The sequence below is a fragment of the Varanus komodoensis genome, unplaced genomic scaffold, assembly GCF_004798865.1.
Source record: "Varanus komodoensis strain SLA01 unplaced genomic scaffold, ASM479886v1 scaffold2, whole genome shotgun sequence".
NCBI classification, from domain to species: domain Eukaryota; kingdom Metazoa; phylum Chordata; class Lepidosauria; order Squamata; family Varanidae; genus Varanus; species Varanus komodoensis.
The window spans coordinates 46,035,201-46,063,069 of NW_025335568.1; the positions used below are offsets into that span (position 1 = coordinate 46,035,201).

The 27,869-nt window shown below is 41.1% G+C and overlaps 1 protein-coding gene across 1 annotated transcript; it reads left to right on the forward strand.

The window, feature by feature from the left end:
• Positions 1-143: 143 nt before the first annotated feature.
• Positions 144-26,152, forward strand: ANKMY2 (ankyrin repeat and MYND domain containing 2). The gene is made up of 10 exons (XM_044429235.1): positions 144-460; positions 4,438-4,502; positions 12,133-12,271; positions 15,049-15,147; positions 16,694-16,854; positions 17,681-17,895; positions 19,228-19,363; positions 22,551-22,679; positions 23,470-23,611; positions 24,424-26,152. Exons 1-10 carry the CDS (start codon positions 394-396, stop codon positions 24,645-24,647), a joined length of 1,377 nt encoding a protein of 458 aa, XP_044285170.1. The 5' UTR covers positions 144-393; the 3' UTR covers positions 24,648-26,152.
• Positions 26,153-27,869: the final 1,717 nt, after the last annotated feature.

The following is a 27,869-nucleotide window of genomic DNA, read 5'->3' on the forward strand; positions in this document are numbered from 1 at the left end:
CATTGCATTCAAGTTGAGGGGGGGGCGCAGAGAGCACGAAAAATAACTGTAGTTAATGTGACCACGTTCAGCTGGGCACCGTCAGGACTATTTGGAGCGTCCGGCTGAAGCCAAACGTTCTTGCCTAGTTTCCCTTCCCTAGAGCAGCATTTTGTCCCTTTTTTCTTTGGAGCGGTGGTTTCACCCTCCCTCCTCAAGGCCGCGAGAGGAAGTTGCACCGCCGAGGCAAGAGCTGCAGAGAAACCTTTGCGAGTGCCTCCGGCGTGGGGGCGCGTTCTTCTGCGTGCGGCGCGGCGCATCGGGGCGTCTTTGCTTTTTTTCCTTGCTTGTGCGCACGGAAGGAAGTGTCTTTTGCCGGGACTACGGCGCGAAAGGCGATCGGTCCAGTGAGACATGGCTCCTCCGAAGAAAGGCGACTTGAACGAGGAGGAAAGAGAATTGCTGGAGGCCATTGGGAAAGGTGAGGCGCGTGCACGACGGGCGGCCCTCCTTGTTTTGCGCGGCGGCCAGCTGTTTTGCAGGAGACGGCAAAGAGGCTTCCACCAGGCCAAGCTGGTGGGCCTGCCTGCTTTTCTTTCCCTCCCTCCTTTCTTATCTGGCACTAGAAATAAGCGGACGCACTTTGTAACTGCTGGCCTCCACGAGTCATAAAGTGCGCCCAGAATAAGGCGCAGGGGCAGGGTTTGTTTTGCTTTTGGAGCAAGCTGGTTCTAGGGATAAGCTTGAAAAGTTACCTTGCTGGTGTTCACCTTGCTAGACCTTAAGATAGTACCTTTTAAAAGGTGCAGTGCTATGCTTGCTTAAACATTCCCTTCACTGGGGCTTTATTTTTCTGTCTAGGAATAGGATTGCATCTTTTGAAGTGCAACAGAAGGGGAGGCTGTATGTATTTCTCCTTGGATCAGTGTTGGCCATCCGAGAGTGTGTCCTGCATCCCACCTTCTGAACTAGCACAATCGCTGACTAAAGCCACTGAATGCACTCATGTCAAGACCAACACTTTACTCACTTTCACATTGCCTAAAGAAGTGGCAGGCCTTGCCAGCAGCTGATCCTAGGGAGCACTTTTGCAGCTGCAGCCGGTGAAAAGGAATGCCCCTTCCTTTGAAGAATTATCTCATAGAGGACTTTTGGCTGCTAGGTGGCATAATGATGTGAGAAATATGTGAAATGCATTATGTTATCTGTAGGAAGGCAGTGTGATATGGTGGTTAGATTGTTTGGCTGGGACTCAGGAGGTCTGAGTTTAGTTTCCACTCTCAGTCTAACCTACTTCAGAAGCTTGTTGTGAGAATAAACTAGAGATGGGGCATATTATATAAGATGATTTGTGTTCTTTGTAAGTGGAAAAGGGGCAGGTTATAAATATAATAACCTCGCACTCTGGCCAGAGTATTTCCCTTCTTCCATATCCTTGTATAGTAGAACATAAAACTTGAAGGGTTCAGTGTATTTTCACATCCATCTCTGCAGGTCAAGGGACATTTCCTCCTAAACCATTGTCCCAGTGCACTATGATCTTTAGGGAGACTCTGTTGTCCATGCCATTTCCATCGGGCAACAGAATGGAGACGGACCTTCACTGCAGTGAAGGTTCTCTGTGGAACAAGATTCTTTCTCAGATATGTTAGGTCTCAATGCTGGCCTGTTTCAGGCAGTTATTGAAAACATAATATCTGCTTGCTTTGACTTTCCTCAACCATGAATTATCTTTGTTCATAATACTGCCATAAACAAAGTCTTGTTCTTTTATACTTGCTTTGTTTTTGTTCATTTTTATTCTTCTGTAGATCACTTTAGGATTTGTTTCAGACAAGATGTACTGTAAACGTATCATTAAATAAATAATGTCTTGGGTCCTGTGTCCCTGAGGCAACCATAGGATGGCCAACCTGGAACACCAGGCAGCGGGTGCACTGCATTCTTATAGGCTGGATCATGGCTGCTTTGCACATGCTATGAATTATCTCTGCTTGTAGCTCCAGTTGTTCAGCAGAAGCAGAAAATTGACAGATTCATATGAACAAATATCTACTGATTTTTTATTCATCACATGTATTCCTTAGCTTTCCGCAATTGAGGCTCAAGGCGGCTCACAACACAAACATGCAATTTAGAGCACAGTCCAGGAGGCTTAAAGTTATCCAGTGCACAGCAGGAGCAGCAAAAAATATCTTTGTCTCTATGGCCTGCTGCTCTGCATTTTTACTAGAGCCACATTTTCACTGATCTTGATGAAGCATGTTGGAAGGAAAGAGGTTGGAGCAGTTTCTGGATACCTCATCCCCTCCGCTTTCCAGTCTTCTCCCCTCCCCAACCCCCAAAGTGCTCTTGTTCCTGTCTCTCAGTGGTTGTTTTCCAAACCCCCAAGTGCAGCCAGTGTAGTTTGTTCCATGACAGCTGCATGGAGGAAGGGGAGGAGCCCCATTCCCAGCTCTGAAGTCAGCTCACAGTCTGACTTAAAAAGTATATTGAAGAAATCAAGAATTAAAAAAGAGCATGTGAATGTGAGAGATGACTAGGAATCATCACACAGCCCCATTCTCTGCCCCTTCCCAGTAGTCTGTCCTTCTACCTGTCACTGCATTTAGCAATTAAAAGGGAAAAAGGGAAGGAAAGGATGAGAATATGATAAGAGAATAAAGCAATAAAAAAGCAGAACATGGCTCCAGTTGCCAAGAATATTGCCTTGGCAGAAATAACTACTCACCCTACTCTACATTTCCTAGGGAAATAGATATCCCAAGGGTACAGTTCTCCAGAGCTGGTCAGTAAAGCACCTCTGGTCTGTTTCTAGTCCAGAGGAGACAAAAACCCATCATAATCCCTCTTACTTCAACCTCCATCCTAACCATGGAGTAAGGGCTGGGAGCCAATTCTGGGCCCATCACCATCTCTCAGGCTTCAGTCTAGCTGCAGGCCATTAACTGCCAAAAGGCCATAACAGTAAAATATAGCCAGTTGTCCTTGGGATAGAATTATCTCTCTCCTCTAGATGATAAGGTCATGCAATCACCAACTCTCCCCCACCAGAGACTAATTAAGGGAGGAGTGACAAATATCTGAAAACCCACCCATCTAGAAACCCATGTTTCTGTCTGGACTGTCTTCCCACTTAAAAGCTACACCATCATGTTAAAAACATGAGTACAGAGCCATTACTTTGACATGACAAAAGCCATCCCTAGTTCTGTCCCTTAGGCAAATATTCCATTGATGAAATATACCCAGGTAGAAACTTGGTAGATCCTTGCTTTCCAGTGTAGACATATTTTGTGGAAGCCCTTGAGGCATTTCTCTTCAGCTGTTCTGTGAGTCTTGAATAGGCACATTCTCCAATGAACTCTACACTGTACAATGGGTACAGCAAACACACGAGTATTATTTTTTTATATCTCTTACCTTCTTCTGAAGACATCATGGACCTTGTGAAGTATGTTTGCTTGAAAGGTATTGAGTGTGAATTTCAAGGCTGATTTGAACCAAGTCTTACTAGGCTATATCCAGTGCTCTGATCACTACCCTTTACTAGTACAGTAGGAGCTTCAGCAGTCATGCAAGTAGTTTACTTTCTTGAGCTATGTAAGGTATCCTTCTCTTAGGAACTCCCTTTCCTGACAGTGGCCTCATTGGCATGTTTCTGAACAGTCTTGACTTACCAGGAACTCAAGCCATTTGCTTCCACCTGGCATGTCCACCAGCAGGACTGATAAACTTACGGGGATGAAAAATCTAGCATGTCATTAAGCAGGGGCTCCAGGCTGCTCTTACATCAGCTAGGAACTGAAACCGAGAATAAACCTTCGTTTATGATTATGGCGTGTAAAGGGGTTTCTTTTTAAGCCTCTGATACCTGGTAATTGCAAATTCAGCCATTATTTGCTCACACAGAGAGGTCAGAAATGGTTTTATATGTTTGGAGCCCCTGATCTGGGTTACTAATCCAGCTGCTACATATTGGTATCAAAAGCCTCCAAGAGATCCAGGCATACCACGATGGTCACACTCCCTCTTTGTCTCTTCAGGGCATCATATAGGGTAACCAAAGCTGTTTCTGTGCCCAAGTCATTATGGTATCTTAAGGAGTAATTCAAGTGGGACAAGAAGAGGTCTGACAGGAGAAATGGGAAAGTGTTTCAATTTGTGCTAAAAATAGTTTGCACAAATATGTCCATTTGGAGATCATATGGAAGACCATACTGTGAATTCCTCTCTACTAAAAACAAAAACACCATTCTGTTTCTCACAGTACTTCATACATCAGAAAGAAGGCTAGTAACTTGCATAAGTTTAAGGTTGAATTATCAGTCTTTCACACAGAGAAAAAAACTAAAACTTTTTTCTTTACATTCAGAAAATTTAGGTTTTAAAATGTATGCATTGATTTGTTTGTTGTGTCATTTCTTAGATTTCATGAACTCCTCTTTTCCTCCTTAGGTAACACAGCAGAAGCTACAAGATTGCTAGGAAGCAAGAATGTCCATGTGAATTGCTTGGATGAGGTAAAAAGACTTAACTAAAATAAGCTTCTGGATTGAGGAGAGTCAAGAAACTTGTGCAGTTCCAAGGCTGACACATTTCCTTAACTAAGGATGTATGAACTACTGGAATTAGGAAGTATCTGAACTATGCTTAAGGTTCAGACCTGTGGGTTATATCCTTATGAGATAGAAGCATCCAAACTTGGTGGCCTGTCTGTACCAGTTTACTCTGCAAATCTGCAGTCCTCTATCCTTCATATTTTGCCTCCTGTCAATGAGTCTCTGCAACTAGCAGAGCATAGGATTCATTGCATCTTTGCCTTTTCCCATTCTCCTTACTGGAATGCCCCATTTTCCTTTAATCTGAGGCCACTTTTTGCAATCTCAGAAAACTGGTATGGTTTTTTTCCACAACGGCAGGGAAAGAAGCAGATTCCACAGTTCCTTTTCCAAGGTTGTAGCTGTGGCCTTGCGGGTGGAGGGGGGACGGGACAGGACACAAAGAATCCTATAAATACTGCTACATGGAAACACTGTCCCAGGACTGTAAGGTTGCTGTCTTCAACTTGAGTTCATCTGAGAATGACGGTAGTAAACTGACACACAATATTTGCATTCTCAGTTTTTGACATTCTTTTCTGTTAGAAATGAAATAATGTGATGTGTGAAGAAAGGACATAATGCGCAGGGGCTGAACTTAAATATTGTTAGGCTTTATAGTGCAATCTTACACATGTCTGTTCAAACCTAAGCCCTATTTGAGTTAAATGGGATTCATTTTCAGACAAGTTTGTATAGGATTGCAGCCTTAATTTTCAGAACAAGCTAGTATTTTTAGAATTCCTTTTTTCTCTTGGTTTAATTCTGTCATTTTCTAAAATCACATATTTCAAGCATGGCCTTATGACTGAAGACTAAAATCGGTATTTACATAATAGGATATTTTAAAAGCACATTAAAAAAATAGCTACAACTGGCTATTTCTGTTTGAATTTCTTTTTCAATCAAATCTGGAGCTCTAAAGTGGGTTACTGTGGGAGAAAGTCTCTAAAATATTTATAGATAAATTTCTTCAAGCTAATATATATCATAGCCCATTTTGTGTCTTTGAAATAACATCTCATAGACATTGGCCACTATCCAGCAGAGTTAATGAGTTATGTATCTCTCACTTTGTGCTGAATTGTGGCTGTGTCGTCACCTTTGTTGTTGTTTTTTCCAATGAAGTCATTAAAGCTTTTGGTGAGAGAGCTGTTGAACTTTAACCTTTTAGTAAGAACAAAGTTCCCACGTTTTAGTAGTAAGATTCCATGAAATAAAAGCCACTTCACCATCATGGTTATTCCCAAGTAATTAGAACCCTATTCTGCAATATTGCTGCAATAATTGAAAAATGCTACAGCTTTGTAACTCAGCAGAGTCTCATTGAGTCTTTGGTCCTTATAACAGCCCTGTCTCTCTAGCGTCAGTGAGAAAGACTCAACAAGTTTCTGGCCTGTTTATGATAATCAATAGGCAATAGTAAGTGTAGTGAAAGGCAAAAGTGGTGGAGTGATTGTAATCTTGTAGGGCAATGTGTCCAGCGTTTTTAGTTTTGTATGCGGGTCTGACTGTATACGATGCATGTTGATCATGTTTCCTGAATTCACTATTTAGCATTCTTCAGTCGACTACTGGTCAGCTGCTTTTCAATAAGAAAAGAATGTGTTAATATAATACTGGGTCCCATTAAAATGAATGTGGCCATATTCTGCTCTACCTGTTTGCTTGTTCAGTTGGCAGTAGCCTTTCTGTCAGTCTACAGCAGAGGAAGAGATGGGAAGCAAGGCCAGTTCAACAGTTCTGCAAAGAGAACAGATCTATTCAGTTCCTCCTTTCTCTAAACTGTTTCTGCTCTGGCTGGCCACTCTAAGAACTAGTGCATAACTCTTAAGAATGAGTTCACTCGTTTTCCTTTTTCCTTACCATCTCTTTTTCATCTTGTATTCTACCTTTTGGATTGTAAGTCTGCATTCAGGGACTGCTTTTTGTTTGTAGATCTTACATAAGCCACTTTTGGAACTTTTTATATTTAACAGCAGGATCAAAATGTTCTAAATCTATAGGTAGATTTGGGTTGAATTCTATGGAGGTGCCCATAACCTTCCAAACTGGGAGGATTAGAACCATTCTGTGCAGAGTGGGTGGGGAAGCAAAGGTTAATCTCAAGATAGCTAAGTGATCAATTTCAGCTTTTTGACAGTGGTGCTTCAGAGTGGAAGGAAATAGGCTGAGATAACACCAGCATATCTTGTGTCACAGGAGAATCAGTCTCTCCCCCCCCCCCCCCCCACTTCTGCTCTTGTCTGAATTGTAAGTGTGACCAGTGAAGCAACCAGCATGGTTCTTTTTGCAGTGGCTGCAAGGCAGGAGGAGGGTGCTTCAAGTACAGAGGCCCAGCTCCCATGTCAGAACTGCAGCTCGGAAACTCCTGTTGCCAAGGAGGCTTTGTCAAGAGGCCATAGGCTTGTGCTGTCGGGCTGGATCCAGCCACTGCATTTATATACTGCGCATTTTAGGTTTTTCTCTATAGCATCATAAACCTGCACAGTTGTGATAGCTTTTTCTTCAAGTTTTGGAATTAATTTGCAGCTGTTTTTAACTTCTGGATACAGTGTTAGCCAGCATTTCTGTAACATTTTTGCAGGAAATCTTTAAGGCCAGCTCCTTAGTTTCTATCTTTGTGGTTGATCTTTAAAGCATATATTAAGGCAGGGAAAGCTCCACTTCTTTAAAGCTGACTTTCTTTGCAGCTGGCATATGCATGCACACTGTGTTACTCCTAGGTGAATTTCATGTAGTCCATTCTCTTCTACCACTTAAAAGCCTTGAAAGAGTTATATTTTTGGCATGAGAAAAATATATATTCATAGTTTGAATTATTTTAATATTTTTAATATTTTCATAAAGAGAACAGTTGGAAATGAGAAAGAGTGGAAGCAAAGATCCTAAATGCAACAGTACCTTGGAAAGCCCTGCTGGCGTAATAAATACAGGATGCATAATGCAGAGTATACATGTGTACTGCTGCTTAAAATGTCAATTTTTCTCTACAGGCCACATCTAAAGAAACTGGAAAAGTGATGATAATAATAATCCGCTTCCCATTTAAATATATTGTTGTTAGTCGCGAAGTCGTGTCCAGCCCATCGTGACCCCATGGACAACATTCTTCCATGCCTTCCTGTCCTCCACCATCCCCCAGAGTCCACCTAAGCTCATGCCGACTGCTTCAGTGACTCCATTTAGTCACTTCATTCTCTGCCGTCCCCTTCTTCTTTTGCCGTCAGTTGTCCCCACCATTAGGCTCTTCTCCAGGGAGTCCTTCCTTCTCATTAGATGACCAAAGTATTTGAGTTTCATCTTCAGTATCTGGCCTTCTAAAGAGCAGTCAGGGTTGATCTCCTCTAGGACTGACCAGTTTGATCACCTTGCGGTCCAAGGGACTCGCAGGAGTCTCCTCCAGCACCACAATTCAAAGGCCTCAATCCTTCGGCGCTCAGCCTTCCTTATGGTCCAGCTTTCACAGCCATACATTGCAACTGGGAAATCCATAGCCTTGACTATACACACTTTTGTTGGCAGGGTGTCTCTGCTTTTTAGTATGCTGTCTAGATTTGCCATAGCTTTCCTCCCCAGGAGCAAGCGTCTTTTAATTTCTTGGCTGCAGTCCCCATCTGCAGTGATCTTGGAGCCCAGGAAAATAAAATCTGTCACTACCTCCTTTTCTTCCCCATCTATTTGCCAGGAATTGAGAGGACTGAATGCCATGATCTTAGTTTTCTTAATTTTGAGTTTCAAGCCAACTTTTGTGCTCTCCTCCTTCACCCGCATCAAGAGGCTCTTTAGTTCCTCTTCACTTTCTTCCATGAGAGTGGTATCATCTGCATATCTGAGGTTGTTGATATTTCTCCCAGCAATCTTAATTCCAACTGGTGATTCATCTAGCCCCACCTTTCTCATGATGTGCTCTGCATATAAGTTAAATAGGCAGGGCAATGGTATACAGCCTTGCTGAACTCCTTTCTCAATTTTGAACCAATCAGTGGTTCCGTGTCCAGTTCTCACTGTTGCTTCTTGACCCGCATATAGGTTTCTCAAGAGACAAATAAGTTGGTCTGGTACTCCCATCTCTTTAAGAACTTGCCACAATTTGTTGTGATCCACACAATCAAAGGCTTTAGCATAGTCAATGAAGCAGAAGTAGATGTTTTTTCTGGAACTCCCTCAGTGACCACCCCATCGTGGTTGTCAGGGATGTTAAGCTCTTTCTTGCGTAGTTCTTCTGTGTAATCTTGCCACCTCTTCTTAATCTCTTCTGCCTCTGTTAGGTCCCTGCCATTTTGGTTCTTTATCATGCCCATCTTTGCATGAAACGTTCCTTTCATATCTCCAATTTTCTTGAAGAGATCTCTGGTCCTCCCTATTCTATTGTTTTCTTCTATTTCTTTGCACTGTTCATTGAAGAAGGCATTCTCATCTCTTCTAGCTATTCTCTGGAATTCTGCATTCAATTGGGTGTATCTTTCTCCCTTGCCTTTCGCTTCCCTTCTTTCCTCAGCTATTTGTAAAGCTTCCTCAGACAGCCATTTTGCTTTCTTGCATTTGTTTTTTCTTTGGTTTTAGTTGCTGCCTCTTGTACAATGTTGCAAACCTCTGTCCATAGCTTTCCAAAATAGAAAACTTGCCTGTTGTGTAAGGCTAAACTGTATGTTACACTAATTGCACAGTGTGTTGCTGAGCTGAATCATTTTATTTAATCTTAGTGTAAGCCTGCATGGCCCTAACTAAAATCAGGCCCACCACCCTCCAACAGGGAGGGATTGCATTCCTATACCATACCCAACCCTTTTTCCTCCCTGAAATTCCATCTTGCCACCAAAGTGGGTTGTTTTAAGAAAGGAAGAAAAATCCAATCCAAACAGTTTTCATTCCTAAATAGCTCCCACCTCAGAGGCATCATGCAACACAGTAGTCCTGATCCAAGTTGTGGCAGCATATCTGACACAGGAGTAAACTTGTTATGTCTCAGCTACATGACTAGTATAACTTAGAATCGAACTACACATCACATCTCTGCAGTGTTAATTATCAAAGGGGCTTCTGTGGATGTTTTTTGTTGCAGCTTTTTAACCTTTTTGCCCAGCACAATAGGCGTTTTTAAAGCTTATTTGTTTCTTACATTCTGATCCTGCCCTTTCCTTCAAGGAACCCAAGGTGGCATGCATGATCCTATTCTCTATTTTATCCTCATCTCTATTCTGAGAAGTAGGTTAAGGTGAAAGTTGATGACTGGCTCAAAGTCACCCAGTGAGTTTCATGACCATGGGGAAACTCAAAGTTGGATCTCTCCCCACCTAGCCTATCCTGAACGACTAAACCAAAGCAGTGGTTAGTAGGTGAAAGCTGCTAAAATGTACTGACTATTAATAGTAGGATCATGGTGCTGGGAGAAGGGAGAATTAGGCTTTTCCCATGTCTAGGGAAATCCTGGGTAAAATTGTGTGCACACTCTCAAATGCACACACACATCACTTGCAAATAACCCCCAGAGGGAATTCTCCAATAATTTTATTAATGTTTATGGAATCCTAAAGATAAGGTGTAGTTAAACATGACAGTAAAATATAGTTCTGGAATGGGCACAATGAGAAGATGGGGAAAATGCATCTTGCCATAGTTTGTCATTTGCATTGACTGTTTTTAACGATATAAATCAAAAGTCAGGATGTTAGCCATAAGAAGACTTCCAAATCCCATACTTCTCTAATGCCTTTATTAAGCCAGCTCAAAAGTCACTCCCCAAAATGAGCAAGCTTTTGAGATTCCCACAGTTCTGTCATGTAAGATGTTGCAAACAACATTTTCGGGAAAACACACGAGGATGGATAAGGGGAAAATGGTAAAACTCACGATGTGAAGAGATGAAATGTGGGGCGGGAAGGGGGATCTGTAGACATTGAAATTAGCCTCCTCTACATTACACGCTCAGTGCAATCTGAAACCATCACATAACATCTCTCAAACACACACTTTCAACCAGAATACCATGCAGTTCAAGTGCTGCCAAGTGTATTTCTTGGGACAGGGAGCAGGTTTAACCCCTCTCTGTGTTGTCCCAGGGCTAGTCCTCTACTTTGTCCCATGTAAGTGAGTAGTTGCCAAGGCAAGCGAAAGGGTGTGATGTACTACACTTGAATGTGCTGTTGCAATGAGGACAAAACCTGTAGCAGAAGAGAGAATACTTATTTTGGGAGAGCATGCAGTGGTCTTCAATTCCTAGAGGTCTGTGATAGGAAGTCAGCCCTGGATGATAATGGGTTCCTTGGTAGTTACAATTAAATTAGACCTTGAATTATTATCTGGAGCAACTCAGCTGTAGTGTAATTGTTTGGATATTGTGACCTCCTCAGTTTACTTCTGCATTGGTTGCCAGCACCTATTATTATTGGTATTCTTAATTCATTTCTATGCCATGCAGCAACTGAAGCTTTCTCAGCTGTTCACAGAGCCTGTTCACAACAATTCATAAAAGCCACAAATACAGATAATAAATAGTGCACAAAATTTCATTATATAAAAGTTAAAACAGTTAGAAATAATTTCAATTAAAATACCAAGTATGTTAGCCAGTATAAATGCCATCATAAGCCATTAAGTACATTAAATAAAGGGCAATCTTAACTTCATGCTGAAAAGATGACAGTCTTATTGTCAGGCAGGCTACTCTTAGTAGGGAGATAATTTCATAATTTGGGGCAGCCCATAGAAGGTGCAGGAAGGCTTCTGATGTACAACCCTATACCTACTTAGTCAGAAATAATTCCCACAACTCCTAGAGATTCCCAACCAGCCTTATTTTTGTATGATTCTACCTAGACTTGTATGTTTAGAGTCTTATAACAGCACAAGTCTGTTCCTTGTACATGGAAAAGGAGTTTAAATTCATCTTTCTACTAGCTATGGATTTTATTATTGCTTCACTATTAAAATCATTGTATAGGATTTAAAAGCTTAATTACTTCTGTCTAAGCTGATATGTTGCCCTCCCACCTTCTTTTGAAGAGAAATATTTGATCTTGCTGCTTTGCAACCATTAACTTTTACTGTTGATCAGTCTGAGATTGCAAATGAGCTCTGTGACATGCTGATATTCCAATAGTTCTCTAAAGTGTATTCATTGTTACAAAAGCATACACTGAAAAAGTCAGTTCTTGGTGTAAGAGTTACTCTAAGAAATGTATTAGAAAAAATGACAGGGTAGAGGGAGGGTACACAGAGAGCATGCAATTGCAGCTCAAGCTCCCTTCCATTTAAAGTTTGTCTGTGGTCATTACAAATGGAATCCATACAGAGCTATCCCCTTGTTAACAGCGGGAAAACATGTTCATTTGCTAAAAGCTGGAAAGCATTGAGCAAATATAGTCCAGAATATTCTCATGAACATCATTTTATGATGCTAGTGGTGCCACCTTTTTATTTTAGCAGCTCTTCATGGTTTGCCTTTTTGTGTTGGTCCATGTAGCAAATTAGTACTGTGTTCCTTGGCATTTAAATGCCACTGCAAACAGAGATATTTTAAAATTCTTGCTTTTATTCCTTCTCTCATTAGCACGGCATGACTCCTCTTATGCACGCAGCATACAAAGGGAAAGTTGACGTGTGCAAACTGCTCTTGCGACATGGAGCTGATGTAAACTGCAATGAACATGAGCATGGATATACTGCCTTGATGTTTGCTGGACTTTCAGGTAAGCATAGATTTCTCTCTCCATTAACTACAATTTATTTTTGGAGCAAAGATTGGAACCCACTGTGCATCTGCGACAGGGTTGGAGGTTTTGTTCAGTGCTGTTGAGCTATGGGCAAGGTAGCTTACCTTCCTCTATACAGGCAATATGGAGCATGGCCAATTAGACCTTATGTGTTTGCATTCATAACTTGAGTAGTTCTCTCCTTAATGATGTATTCATTTGTTCAGTGCATTGCATTTTATTGTTATTGCAATCTGCTGTGGTGAAGGAAGTTATTAGAACACAAATTCCTCATCTCAGAATAAGAAACCGAATGCAAAATATGGACTTAGAATCAAAAAGACACAGATTCGTTCTTGTGTGTAATTTTACTCTGCCAGTGGAGAGGCTTAAAAGAAGTGTGGATAAATATTTGTGTGGGAATTCTAACCATGTTTGTGTATCTTGGTTGCTTCCCAATGTGTATGTTATCCATCCCCACTAATGAGGTAAAGACAGAACAGGACTTTGGAAGGAGGAAACAGTCTTTCTCGGTCACTAATTCAGGAAGTATTGGTTGAACAATGTTTTCCAGCACTTGCTTATCAAGTGCTTATCACTTGCTCACCTTTGCAAGGCGAGATTTCCAAGTACTGGTGGCTCCTGCCAACCAGATCTGTTTGCCATTCATTTTGGTTGCACTTTCTCTGAAGTTCAGTTCATTAAAGGACATATAATTTTACACAACCAAAAAGGGATCCAAAGCAAGTTCCAAGAGAAATGTTAACATTTTTTAAAAAATGCTTTGTCTCTCTCTAATAAATCGTAAGTGTATAATAAGCAACATTTATTGATACATAAATCATCTTGTAAGAACAAGAGCATGGTCTATCGGGCATGGTCCTTGCAATTTTCTAAGATAATCTGAAACTTGCACCATGTTTTAAACAAGCCCTCTGACTTGCTGTGACTCATGTACTGCTCTTTCTCATTAAGCTGTTCTACCTGTACTTGTAACCTTGTGGAGAAGGTGGAAGCTAATCTACATTTCTCTGGTTTAGCAGTTTTTAATAACTCAAGCTCTAAAATCTCCCAGTAATAGCTAAACTGCATAAGTAGGCGTCCCAGGTAACAGGTGAGAACCAAATCATTTATTTCCAAAACGCCAGCATGTAAAAAAAAAATAGCAAAGCCCTTAACCCAACATTAAGGGCAGGTAGTTTGGTTACTCTGTTTTAAACATCTTACCTTATGCTTACAATGGGCACAAAGATTTACCACCAATATTTCATTCATTCATGCTCCTGTGCAGTAGGTGGTTATTACTAGACATAAGAACTGAGGATGAGATAAGAACTAAGGCTATAATCCTTTCCCCACTTACTGGGGAGTAAGCCCCACTGCACTCAGATGTTTGTATAAGAATGTAAAAGTAAGTCTTGCAGGTTATTTTCTTATATATTTTTGACTCTGTTTGAGGACAAAGTCAACCGTGCTGTTTTCTATAGTCTAGTTTAGGAAAGAAACCAAAAGTGCCCACCATCATGTGAAAAAATGATTTATTATTGTAATGTACTGTCACATCATTTCCGACTTCTGTTGACCTTATGAATGAATGCCCTGCAAAATGTCCTGACCTCGAAACCCTGCTCAGCTTTTGTAAATGCAAGGCTCTGCCTCCTTTATGGAATCAATCCATCTTTTTTTTTTTTTGTTCTTCCCATTCTTCTTCTGCATTTCACTTTCCCTAGCAGTACTGACTTCTCCAGTAAGTCTTGCTTTCTCATGATGTTTCCAAAGTGTCAGTTTTGTCATTTTGCTTCCTGGAGAGATCACACACACATACACATGCACTTCAATTTTGGTGGCTTTATGATTGTTGAAACAACTTGGGCTTACAGTGACTTCTCAGGGTGCATAATCCACACTGCTTGTAGTTGGCTGGATTTTGTATAACTCTAATAGGATTCTTATGTAAGGAAATCAGCAAGATTGAAGGGTTGAAGTAAAGATAAGATACAGTGGAGATTCATTCAAAAAAATCTCTGCCTCCAACTAAGGTATAGATCTTTCCCCATATTTCACACCTGAACCCAACCCGCCATCATTTTTGCAGTATGATTCTCACTGACACCAACATATTACGGGGACAGTACAGGAAGAGCAACACTTTCAAATATAAGCTATGATTTCCTGTTGGGGATCAACAGAATAATTTGCAGTGGAATCACAACCTTTCAACTTACTTGGTGATCTGAATTCCTAGTTCTAGTTGGGAGGACATTGTAGTGTTAAAAATAGTGTTAGCAGTAGGCATTTCTTACTTATTTGACACACGTGGGAAAGCTAGTTTACCTGTGAGCACTTGGTGCCAGTGTGAATTGATTGTGCATTAAGAAGGGTAGAGTTGAACCTAGAGAGTTGAACTTGGGTGCAACCATACAAATGTTTACACAGTAAAAGGTCCAACTGTTCCAACATTCTTCAGGCAACCATGCTGGCTGGGGCACACTAGGAGTTGGAAGGCTGTAGGACTTTTCTGTCAAAACGTATATTGGATTGTGCTCTAAATGTTTGAGTGTGTGATTGTTAATTTTCTGACAAGTTGCCAGCCACTGAGTAGCGGGGAGGACAGTGACTTTGCATGCATAGAAAAGGTTCCTGGTTGGGAAAGGTGTCTGTCCGAAATCTTGGTGAGCCGCTACCAGCCAGTATTGCAGGCATGGATCTGCAAACCCCTTACTTGACTGAAGCTTTTGCACAGACTTACAAAGTTTCTTCTCTCCTGTATTTAGGTAACAAAGAAATTACCTGGATGATGTTAGAGGCTGGAGCAGAAACAGACACCGTCAATTCTGTGGGCAGGACAGCAGCTCAGATGGCTGCCTTTGTGGGTAAATTAAAAGGACCCCCTCTGTTTCATTAAGACTGTCAACTTATGTAGTTTGATTGGATGAAACATGTTGATTTTTTTTTATAAGGGAAAGATATTCACAACTTTTCTCTTTAGACCAGGCAAAATTTCTGTGTTGGACTTAAGCTTTTTACTGCTGTCTGCTGATAAATTCTCATTATTAAAAGCTGATAATAATTATTATTATTAATGTTGTAATCCTCCAACATTAGTGGCTGGAGCCCCAGGGAGGCTGGATTCAGAATCGGGAATTGATATAAAGCTAGATCCGCATGGGTCAGCTTAAATGGGGTTTGTTCTGCAGCTAGCCAACTCTCACTGTCAGCCTATTCCCAGCAAAAAAATTGATCCCACTTTTTTGTTTGTTTTTGAGACCAGCAGCAGTGAGTAGACTTCCTGAACAACCGTATATAAACATTTTTATACACAAATAAAAGATGATCTTAGGAAATCATAGAATAGAAGAGGAAGGGGCCATGAAGGCCATTGAGTGCAACCCCCTGCTGCTGCAGGATACCATGTTATACCATCCCACTCAGATGGCTGTCCAGTCTTTCCATTTAAAAATAGGCCATCCAGGTTTTGCTTGGGAAAGGGTATGGGGGATTGGCAAGGAGAATGCATGCAACACCATCCATTAATCTCATTAAACTTTGTCAAAAACAAAAACTGTTCAGAGATTGTACACAAAAACAGAGGATTATAAAACAATTAGACCTTGTCTCACAATTTAGTCCCACTTCAGATGTCCTTTAGACTAATCTTTAGACAAATGATTGAAGAAGTTGTATTAGGACAAGGACCACATTCCAGGGTAGCACTTGCAGCTGGTTCATGGATCACCTTCCACCTTGGGGAGAATATTGCTTTACCTGTAACACTCAGTAAATGTCTGTCTGAGCAGTCCTTGGGCAATGAGGTGGCTCTTTTCCTTGTGATGCCCTTGTCAGTCTGTTCAGTGTTTCTGAAAGTCTGTTTATCAAACTTAACCACTAAACATTAGGCCACCAGTTAAAAGGTGAACAAACTGCAATACCTAATGAGCTACTTTCAGATGCAGTGAGGAAATGCAGTAGCTTCCAGAAGGATTAAATCCTTGTCTGGTTAGCAGTGCCATATGGAAATGGTTTTTAGATTTTGGTGTGCTGTGAAGAACAACACATGGAGTGAGTTTAGAACTGTAGGTCTGAAATACATTATAGAAGTTGCTTTGCTCATCAGATCATAATCTTTGAATAAGATTTTAAACATTTGCTTAATTTTAACTTTTGTTAACAGCCCAGAGAGCCTTGGCTGTTGGGCAGTATTGAAACAAACAAACAAACAAACAAACAAACAAACAGATAGAGATGTGGCTCGTTTTATTACTGTGTTACATTACTGCCTTGAAAGACAATCTGTAAAGCTTGGGAGGGGGTATTGCTGTTCTGTCGTTCAATTACCACTGTCCTTCCTCATCTCCAAATATGATTAGCTCTTACTGCTTTCCCCCTGCTCACCATAAATATATGTCACCCTCTTTTTAGGTCAACATGACTGTGTCACTGTTATCAACAATTTTTTTCCTCGGGAAAGGCTGGACTATTATACGAAACCACAAGGACTAGACAAAGAACCCAAGCTGCTGGCCAAGTTGGCTGGACCTCTGCATAAGGTCATTACGACTACCAATTTGCACCCTGTCAAGGTACAGTATTATGTTGTCTTCTCTTCTTGGCAGAATGTCAGGTAACTTGAATCTCTTGGAATGACCTTAGTCCCTGAGAGAAGTATTTAATCTGTGGAGTGGAGTGGCAAAATGTGGCCTGTAGCTAATTCATGATTTAGGGTTCCTTTTTTGATAGTCCCTAGGGTCCAGTCCTTCCTTCTAGTAGCTTTGGCTTTAGGCTCCATATGAAACATGGAGCCTAATGAAAGGTTAACACACTGGACAGAGAACCATTTTCTTTGCTAAGGTTTTGTTTTGCATAGATATACTTCACTGAAGCATCTAAATCTTGAGAAATGCCAATTTCCTTGTTCATAGATGGGTGTCCATGGATGTCCTTGATTCTGCTAAACAAAATCTCATGTGCAGTTCTGTGAAACTGAAGCACTTAGATTTATGTGGTAGTCCTTTAGGAGTTTCCTTATGCACGTTAGCAGCTGAACATTTTCTGTCAAAGCAGGCGTATAATTGCACCTGCAGCTATGGAATATAGTTCCTTTGGAGCCCAGTAACTTCATAAGCACCTGGTATTTGTCTATTAGAAAGCTACTTTTCTACTACTCAATCAAAGATAATTCATTTTTTATGATCCAGCCTTCTTGCTATCAGTTTGTATGTAGTATGGCACTAAAAAGTAGCTACTTACAGAAAACAATTTATTTATGGGAAAAGATAAAGAATAAGACGTCATTATGGTGACTTGCAGTATCTAACTCCAATAAATAATACCTGAATTGCCTGTTTTAATCTATCCAGAATAACCCTCCTACTTGCTCCATATTGCTCTTTTTCATATCTTCTACAGATTGTGTTGCTGGTGAAGGAAAATCCTCTTCTGGCAGAAGTTGAAGCAATGCAAAAATGCTACAGAGTCTTGGATCTGATTTGTGAGAAATGCATGAAGCAAAGGGATATGAATGAAGTCCTGGCAGTAAAAATGCACTACATTAGTTGCATTTTCCAAAAATGTATCCTTTTCCTTAAGGAGCGAGAGGATAAATTAGATGGCTTTATCAGAAGGTATTGTTTTCCAATAAATGGTATTGAATCCATACAGAATGGCTTCTTACTAGTTGCTGTCCCAGTAAAGACAGGTCATTGATCCCTGCCATTCCAGTAGTCAGCTGTGCCATCATACATTAGCTTTCCACAGAATGTTCTTGGTCAGTTGGGATTTTATTTCTCCTCCTTGGGGGGTCTTCAAGTGGCCAAGGATTGGGTCAGTGTCCTGCTTCTCCATTCACTGAAGAGACCCATGTAGACTGCAAGTAGAGCAGTCTGTTTCAGTCCTAAGCACCACCTCTGATATTAGCCATTGTTTGCTTTTGGGGGGCTTGTTGGCAGGGCCTGGTAGCTGCCCAGTATGTTTTTTGTGGCAAACCAATTTGTCTGGCTTGTCTCTGCCTCTGCAGCAGTGGCACAATTGGAGCATTTACATTGTTGGGGAGAATTCCATTTGCTTTTAATGTGATCAGACAGGAGGAGGCAATTGGAATGTCAAGGTGAAGAAAGACTATATTGATCTTGACTACACAGTGTGTCTGGTTATGTGGTTATCAAAGTAATGGGTTGAAGTTAGTTGTGGCCAGAAGCTACCAGTGTTGGTATGTGGTGACTAGCAAAGGTTTGGACCCCACAGAGACTCTACTGCTACTTGAGTCTCTTTTGTACCAAGATAAGGGTCCTTTGACATTTTAATCTCCTAATTTGTGGTATAAAATTGTTCTTCAGTTTTTCTGCTCTTCTTTTTACTGTATTATTATCTGCCCTGGAAATTGATTTGTAATTTATATTAAATAAAAGCTACTGCATTATAGTCACTCATGGCTTTTTTTGATACAGAACTATTTTTTTTTTTTAATTTACGTAGTTGAAGTATATGTAGCATGAAGTTACAGAACCTCACTGGCTGCAATGCCAAAGTCAAAAGACCAACATCTGTGCCAGTGTTGGGTTACATTCCAGGGGGTGGGGAGGGGAGGAGTGAAGGCTCCACCAGGATATTATGTATTTTGGTGGCATCTCAGCCCATCCACCTCATGAGCCATGGCAAAAGACTTAGCCAAAATCAGCAGGGCATGAGGAGTTCAGAGGCTACATTTGCTCCCTTGTTCTTCCTGCTCCCAGTAGGACTTCCATAATCTGCTTAGTTTGGAGGTTTATAGGCAGCCACATTCAAGCGTATTGTTTGTCTCTTTTAGTTGGGGAGTATGAAGTAGGAATATTAAATCATTGCTTGTATGCTGCACTGTAATAAAGAAGAAAGTTATGTGGATTATAAAAAAGGAAGGCATTTGTCCAGCAGCGTTGGCTTGACATCCTTTTTCTTCATATTTGCTTTAATAATTTCAGCCTACTAAAAGGCAGAGATACAGATGGCTTTCCGGTATATCAAGAAAAGTTCATCAGAGAATGTATCCGAAAATTTCCTTATTGTGAAGCAACCTTGCTACAGCAGCTTGTGAGAAGCATTGCTCCAGTTGAAATTGTGAGCTTCCTTGTTTAAATATTTACTTTGGTTATTTGACAAACATTTAAAATAACAAGTTGGCCTATTTGGCAAACATATGCAATAACAAGATAAATTGGTTCACTTGAAAAAGCATTTTGACTTGTTTTCAGGCATGCTGCTTGGTACCGAGTAAAAAGAAAAGGATTTGAATTACCTCATATTTTGCTAAATATCAATGAATCTGGTCTCTAGGCGGGGTTGGACAACATGTGGCCCTCCAGATGGTTTGGCCTGCAACTCCCCTGATCTCTCGCCATTGCCTATGCTGGCTATGGTTGATGGTGGACACAAACTGGCTAATCCTGTTCTGGGGGCTAGGTTTGTTCTTAACTGGCTATTCCTTGAAACTAATTTATTTTGACTTTCTTGGGTGTCACAGTTTATCCTGGCCAAAGTTGAATTGCACTTTCAACTGGAAGTCCTGTATCGTTGTTAGTGAAACAGGGAGAGGGGTCTTTAAGAAGCAGTAGTAAATTAGGCAGGATGACTTGAAAGTGTTGGCCAGGGAAAGAAATCTATTGCCAGAAAGAATGAGTAGCAAGGTAACATTATGGAAAAGCAGTATTGAGTCACTTAATCTGATTTAATTTTCTAGCTACTCTTGCCTCATGTTCCTGTTGCTTGGCATGGGGCTGTGATAGGGTTCCACATCAAAACAGGAAAAAGTGAGCATTTTGGCTTTGGATGTAATGACCAGCCACAATTAAAGTAAGTCAGGATTCATAAGCCAACAAACAACTGTTTCAAACTGGATTTTGGATGTTCAAACACGCTACACTTAAGCTAAACGAATGCCGGTTTAGCATTATATTCCAACATGTTAACAGTGTGGAAACATGGGTCCTATAGAGAACCGTGCTGATGTTGAGACAGAAAACTTAATACAAGTCCCAGGGGAAAAAAGGAGGATTAGTTGTGGCTGTGAGGTGCTTATTACCTCACTGACCAAGCAGTAACTGCCAGAGAGCCGATCTGCATGCAACCATCTAGTCCCACTCTTTGGGGAGTAATTTGCTGGAGGTTAGAGGCATTGAACCCAACTGAAGCAGTGAGATGTGTATTTCCCTGGGCAGTTCAGTCCAATCCTTTCATGCCTGCTAAGTTAATAGTGTGGACTGCTAATACATTTAATGAAAAATCGAATGGGGGAGGAAAATACACGGCTAACAGTCTTGAAGTGAGACTTGTTTTCATTGTTTTTGGGTTGACAGTAAAGGACTAACCATCTAAGGTTTTTCAACCCTCAACTGGGGATGTCCTGGAAGGGAGGGAAGTTTGTGCAGCTGGCCAATAGTAAATGAGCTGGTGATGTGAAGAGGTCATTATAGTCCCTGAAAGGCATACAGGATGCTAGGAACTGGTGAAGAGAAGTAAACAGGAGTTACTAGAAACAAGCCATAATTTCTTTGTTCATCTACAGGATTGATTCTGGCTTGTTCAACAAGCCGTGGTTAAAACAAATAGTGACAAGCATCTTTGTATGCCATTCCGGGATGTGAGATAACACAAATGAGTAGTAAACAGATGGTAGATCTACAGGATTTTTGTTGCTTTCTGAATCACTTGTGACGATTGTGGAAAGGTTAGTCAATGCACACTGAATAGATAGACTGCAGTCAATATCCAGACAGGATTAAATGGAATAAGATGGATTTGAATAACTTTTCTTCAAAAAAAAAAAGGGAAAGGGAGAGCGAGAAGGAGTTGTCATCTTTCTGCTTGTATTCACCAGCCATTTGCCTTTGCAGTGCAGCATTTATATAATTAGGCTTATTGTAGTCCTTTGTATTTCTTGTAAAGATACCCAGCATCCTACCAGCATATTCATGCTCAAGCTGACAACAGAATGCTTAATACTTCACTATGTATTTCATAGATGTAAACAAATTATCTTACAAGAAGAATGTCAGTCCTGGTTCACTTCATTTAAGCAGAGTTGATATATGACAATGGCAAAGGAATGACCCTGTTTCCTCCAATACTCCAGGCCAGTGGTGGTGAACCTATGGCACGCGTGCCACAGCAGGCACGCAGAGCCCTCTCTGTCGGCATGCGAGCCAAGTCGCCCCAGCATCACCCCAGCGGCCGAGCATCGGATAACAGCAAAAAATAGGGGCTGTGCATATGGTCAGAAAGGAGTAGGTGTCAGGCAATGACATCACAAGCGGTTACTCAGTAGCCGCAACTCATCCTATGGCTGGTCAGTGCTCTGCCAAGGATATATATATATTGCTTGGACTGGCCGTGAGTTGTTTTTTTCTAAACTAAAATCTCAGTTTTCAGGTTTTATTGCAGTGTTGGCACTTTGCAATAAATAAGTGGGTTTTGGGTTGCAGTTCGGGCACTAGGTCTCTAAAAGGTTCACCATCACTGAGCTGGGGTTAGAAAACCGAGGTGTCCTGGTATGATTTTGATGGTTGGAATGTGTTCCGAAAAGCTACTCAAGGAAGCCTTTTTCAAAATTGCATTATTTTCACTGGAACTTTAGCCAAATATTAGGGTTAGGGGTCTGCACCAGGGCAGGGTTAGGGTTAGAAAAACAAGGTGTCCTGGCATGATTTTGATGGTTGGAATGTGTTCAGAATGGGCAGAAATGATAAGCTGTGCAGAAAAAGCTACTCAAGGAAGGCTTTTTCAAAATCGCCCTCTTTTCAATGGACCTTTTGCCCTATATTAGGGTTAGGGGTGTGCACCAGGGCAGGGTTAGGGTTAGAAAAACGAGGTGTCCTGGCATGATTTTGATGGTTGGAATGTGTTAATAATGGGCAGAAATGAAGTGCTGTGCAGAAAAAGCTATTCAAGGAAGGCTTTTTCAAAATTGCCCTCTTTTCCATGGAACTGTAGCTCTATATTAGGGTTATGGGAGAGCACCAGGGTAGGGTCAAGGCAATGGTGGCGAACCTATGGCACAAGTCCCACAGTGAGGAAAGCAGAGCCCTTTCTGTCAGCACACGAGCCAAGCCATCCCAGCATCACCCCAGCAGCCCAGCATCAGATAACAGCGCACATATGGGCCATGCGCATGCTCACAATGGAGTAGCGGTGCAAGGCGATGATCTGAATCTGGCTTTTTAGTGTTGCAGTGTTCTGAGGGTGGGAAGGGTGCACCCATGTGCATACATACAGGGACTTATTTGTGTCTTTGTCTTTTATTTCTTCCCAGGGCTCTGATCCTACAGCCTTCTCTATACTTACACAAGCTATTACTGGCCAAGTGGGCTTTGTAGAGGCCGAATTTTGTACAACATGTGGGGAAAAAGGTGCAGCCAAAAGATGTTCCATATGCAAAATGGTAAGAATCTACTGGAAAATACCATCAGTGCTTTGGGATTCCAAAAACCAAGTATGTTGCTATGTACCCATCACCAATTTACCTATTGCAGAATCATAGAGTGGTATTGTTGGAAGGACCATATAAGACCATTGAATCCAATCCCCTGCTCAGTGCTCAACTCCAAGTTAAAGCATCCCTGACAAATGGCTGTCCAGCTACCTATTGAATGCCACCAGTGTGGGGGAGCCCACAACCTCCCTACGTAATTGGTTCCATTACTGTAGTGCTCTAATAGGCAGTTTTTACTGATGTCCATATGGAATATGGCTTCCTGATGCAAGCCCTGCACTTCTGTGCTATCTGCCTGTCTTTTGTAGCCTGTCCTTCCTCCTATTTCTATGCATGCTCAACACATGTTAATACCAACAGCTGGATTGCTCTGAAAAGGGTTTCTGCTGGTGCTGAAACTGTGCATTCAGAGGGGTTGTTGGATGCCTTGTGCTCAGTCTTTTGATCAGATTATTTGTACTTTGCCATACCTGTCATGAGAGCCAGCAGTTTCTCCAACTGTCAGATGTTGCCAACAGCCTACAGAGGTTGCCTACACCTTTCCTGAAGTAAAAATGAGGGAACAGCTGCTAGCTGTTCCATCATGAACTGCCACAGCAAATGGGGAGCATGCTCCTCAGTGTTAAAACCGTAATGACCAAGTTCTAATTTTGGATACGAAAGACATAGGATGTAGCTTTCATCTTAGTTGATTAAAATATTGAACATCCAGATAATAATGTGCTTTGTTTATTCTCAGGTGATCTACTGTGATCAGAACTGCCAGAAAATGCACTGGTTTACACACAAGAAGGCATGCAAGAAGCTAAAGGAAGTCCATGAGAAGCAGGAGTTGGAAGCTGCCAGAGAGAAAAAGCAACAAGAAAGAAAGCAAAAGAAAGGTTGAGAAACATTATTATTAAAGTGCCATCTGTGATCATCTCCCTTATTGGTGGTGGGGAGAGACCTTCAGAACAGTTTTAATCATCTCACATTCCCTGATCTCCTGTGATTCTTTTAACACTAGTCATGTTCTCAAGAACAACACCCCTAGTTCCTAATTTCTGTGTGGGCTTGGGATTGCCATGCTGCACTTACTAGCTCCTGTGCTAGACAGAAAACAACTTCTGAAACAAAGTAGACTTTCAAAAAAGTATTTGTTGTTGAAAGTGGGGCATGCTGTGGGTAGAAGTGGGATTAAAAAAAAAAAACCCACTTGTTATAACCTGGCTCTGTCAGGTGGATCTGAAGTTACTTTTTGTATCCCAGACTTGATGTTAACATGTTTGTCCTGAGGATGAGTGCTAATTATTACATTTTTAACAGTATAAATGGCTTGGGACCAGGATTCTTAGGTATATTTTTCTGCTTTTACATTCCTGTCCATCTACCGAGCTCTTCCAGAAAATGCTGTTGTCACTTCTGAATCACAGGGTGAGAGGGTGCGCTCCGTTCTGGAACCTGAGGTTTGGAACCCTCAGTCTCACTTGACCCCATTTTTCTTGGAATTTCATCATCACTTTAATATGTTCTTCCTTTTGGCCTGAATTATGGATAGTCTTGCAGGCCTTCACCTTCTGTTGAGCCATTTTAACTTCTATTCATGATGGCTTCATAGCAGATAGTCAAAAAAAAGCTTCTAGTATTAATGTTCTGTGTTTGGTTAAGCATTGTAATTTATATAATTCTTGTGGTGTGTGTGGTTCAACCCCAGAGGCAGCACAAGCAGCAGAATCTGCTTTAACAAGTGAAGAACAAGTGATCTCTGAATTCGGAGATAATAAGGAAGTTGAACTGACGTGTGTGGGAGACAAAACAGAGAAGACGGCTCCTACCAAGGATACATGTGCAACAGCTTCCCAAGGTGATGACGTCATTGAAGAGAAGACCCAGTCAGCAGACACAGTTGTTGAAAAAGCACAAGAGTCTGAAGAATAAGCAGTGCTTTGTGGAGGATGGCCTCTAAATCATAATGTTATGAAACATACCGTCTATGGCATGCAGTGATAATGTTCACTCTGACATTTTATGATTCAGTGTATGTCAACTTCCTTGTTCAATGTAACTATCACACCATCCCAGATTGTGAGAACAGGAGATAAACCATCTGGTTAAAAATATAACAACATACCCATCTGCTTTCATTGCTATAGAAAGCATAGAAAATTTATTTTAAAAAAATCTGTTCAAAATATAGCTATTGGCAATCAAAATAAAAAAGTTTCTATTTAATCTGTTACAAATTCCAACCCACTTAGGTTTTGGTGCAATAAAAATGTTGCCTGTTGAAGATATGGACAAGGTGATTGAAAAAGTGGGTGCTTCCACTTGTCTGCTTAACCCTTGCCATTCCTGACTGATTAATTCAGCCAAATGCCTATCGGATTATCTCCTGCTTGGAGAATGGGCATGTTGCCTCTTGTTTGAAGTAGACAGTTGAGAGACCTTTATTAAACCTTGCTTTATCCAAAAGATCTGGGAAGTTATATGGCAGTTATAAAAATACACCATTGTTGGCCAAGGTGATTGAGAATATGGTGGTCTCTCAACTCCCACCTGTGTTTGGATGATACTTAGTATCAGGGCCCATGGTGAATGTTGCCTATATTTGATAATGGTCTGGATGTGGATAAACAAGCTGACATTAAATCAAGAGATGTGTGTGCTGTTGGTTGTTTACCAGAATGCCTGCTTTGAAGACTGGTTTTAATCAGTTTTGGATGGAGTCATGTGCTTTCCTGAAATAAAGGTCTGTAGCACTTTTATGATCTTGCACATCTGAGTTAATCTGATCTGGCAATGGTCATCAGTGCCTTGGCTACATCATGAGTAGACTATTGCAAGATGCTCTGTTTGAACCTACTTTTGAAGGGCACCAGAAAGCTGCCGTGCAAAATGTGGCAGCAAGACAGGTAACTGACTTGCAGTATCGTGATCAGTTGTCACAGCTTCCAATTGTTTTCCAGGGTCAATTCAAAATATTAGTCAGCTGTAAGTGGCTTATGTCCTGCTTATCTCAGTCACCCAGGAAGGGGCTTGCAAGTAGTTTCCCTTCCCTCTGCCTTCAGGAACAGGCTCAAGACACATCTTTCTAACTTGGCTTTAAAAATTGTTACAGTTTATATGGTTGTTTAAAGTTTTACTATGTTTTTATTTGAGGCTGGTTTTTGTTTTCTGAAATCTTGGTGAACTACCTTGCCTGGCTTCATAAAGGTTATATAGAAATACAGTAATTAATTAGGTAGGTGTTAGGTCATATCAGATCTGAAAGCTAAATACCTTCTGATCTTTAAGTAGAATTTGAAGGCAGGTCTTTGTTACTTGTCTGTTTTCATTAAATAATGCTGCCAGTCTGTACTGGGATAACTTTCTTCAACTGTCTCTCTCTATTGAGATTGCTTTAAGAATCATAGTCACAGAATAAATATATTCTCTTGATAATATTTAGGAGAGCGTTTCTTGATTTCAGTTACCCTTGAAATTGTGAAGGGAGTGCTCATCAGTCTCCCATGAATGCTGTGCTATTGGAAGAAGGTACAACAGGTATTATCATAGTAAGGTGGTTGTTGTCATTTTCTGTCCCTTGGAATCAGCGTCCAGCTCTTGCTTATATCTTCTTTGCTGATGTCATATCCATAGGAATTTGCTGGTAGCAGTGAGGTTTAAAACAGTATGAAGTTGCAACCCGTACAGTATCATCTGGGTGAACACTGGACCACAATTTTTATCCGTTCCTTGAAATTGCAAAAGTGAAGACTTCACACTGATAGTGTGAGTGAGTGGGTGTGGACTGTGAGTTCTTTTAAACTCTAGCCACAGAATTGGCCCTCTCATTTATTGGAAAATGGTAGAAAACCCTAACCAAAATGAAAATGAGAGGCTCAGCACCCAGTTTGTCAGAATTAGGCTGCCTATGATGTTATTAAGAACACATGATCCCTGATGCACCAGGTCAAAAACCTTCCTATCCTCATAGATGGAGTACACAGGGAGGCAGGCGCAGTGGTGCCGGTGCTCCATTTGCTCTGTCTCCATCAGCCACCCTCTTCAGGGTGGCTTTGCTATACGTATATATGTATGCTGAACCTCCTTTCCATATTAGCATTTATAATTTAACAAATTTCCAAGTGAACTGAGGTGCATCATTCAGTTTATTTCCCAATTACAATCTGGGGACCAGCTGTTATTTTCGTGCCCATAGCATGCATGTATGGGAAAACAGCTGGAATTTGGAGTGACTGTTTTATGGACAAGACGTATGAAAAACATAACACAAAGTTTACTTTATGGGTTGAAACTAGCTCTTGGTCCACTATATGTTAAGGGCAGGATCTAGGGATTGTCACTGGGTGGCTAAAGTGACCAGGTTCAGAAGCTTTTCACTGTTGTACTTTCTGCTCTGCCAAGAAGCAAAGACTGGTTGCCCTCAGATTATAGTGGACAAAAATGATGACTGGCCTCCAGGTTAGTGTTACACTGGACACACATCTTGACTTCAAGATGGCAGTGGACACGGGTTGAGAGTCTTTGATCTAGTGGAGCTGTGGTCCGACACCAGTATGCTCCATGTCACCTCCTTTCTGAGATTCAGTCTTGGAAAAGTGAGCCACAACAAAGCCTTCTAGGGTAAAGGAAAGGAACGGGGGAGGGGGGCACCAACCCAGATTTTCTCTTCTGTCATAATTGTTTCTGTCCAACAGCATCCATCTAGGGGCCATAGGGTCATGTACTAAGAGCTAAAATGATACAACAGGACAATTTTAATGCTTGAGATAGCTTTGAGGTTCACAACAAAATTATTTAATACATAAACAACTCAAGAGAGTTCCTAACAGAGATCGCTGCCTAATGAAAGGTGCTCCTATCTAAATCTGATTGTCAGTTTCTCTGGTCCCTTTTCTGGATTACAACCAAGCCGTTTTTCTTCACAGGTGGGCATTTTTCCCCAGTCAATAGTAGAGAACTCGGTTAGAGTGCGGTTCATTGCCCTCACCAAGACAGCATCTTCTGGATTTGCAAAAGGAATTCTGGGTAGAGACAAGTTATAATTTATGTTCATGTATAGCGATAGATTTCTGACTAATAAGTAGTACCCAAGGCATCTTAAATAACATGAGAAGTTTATTTTCTACCATGTCACAAAATACCGTAAGAAAATAT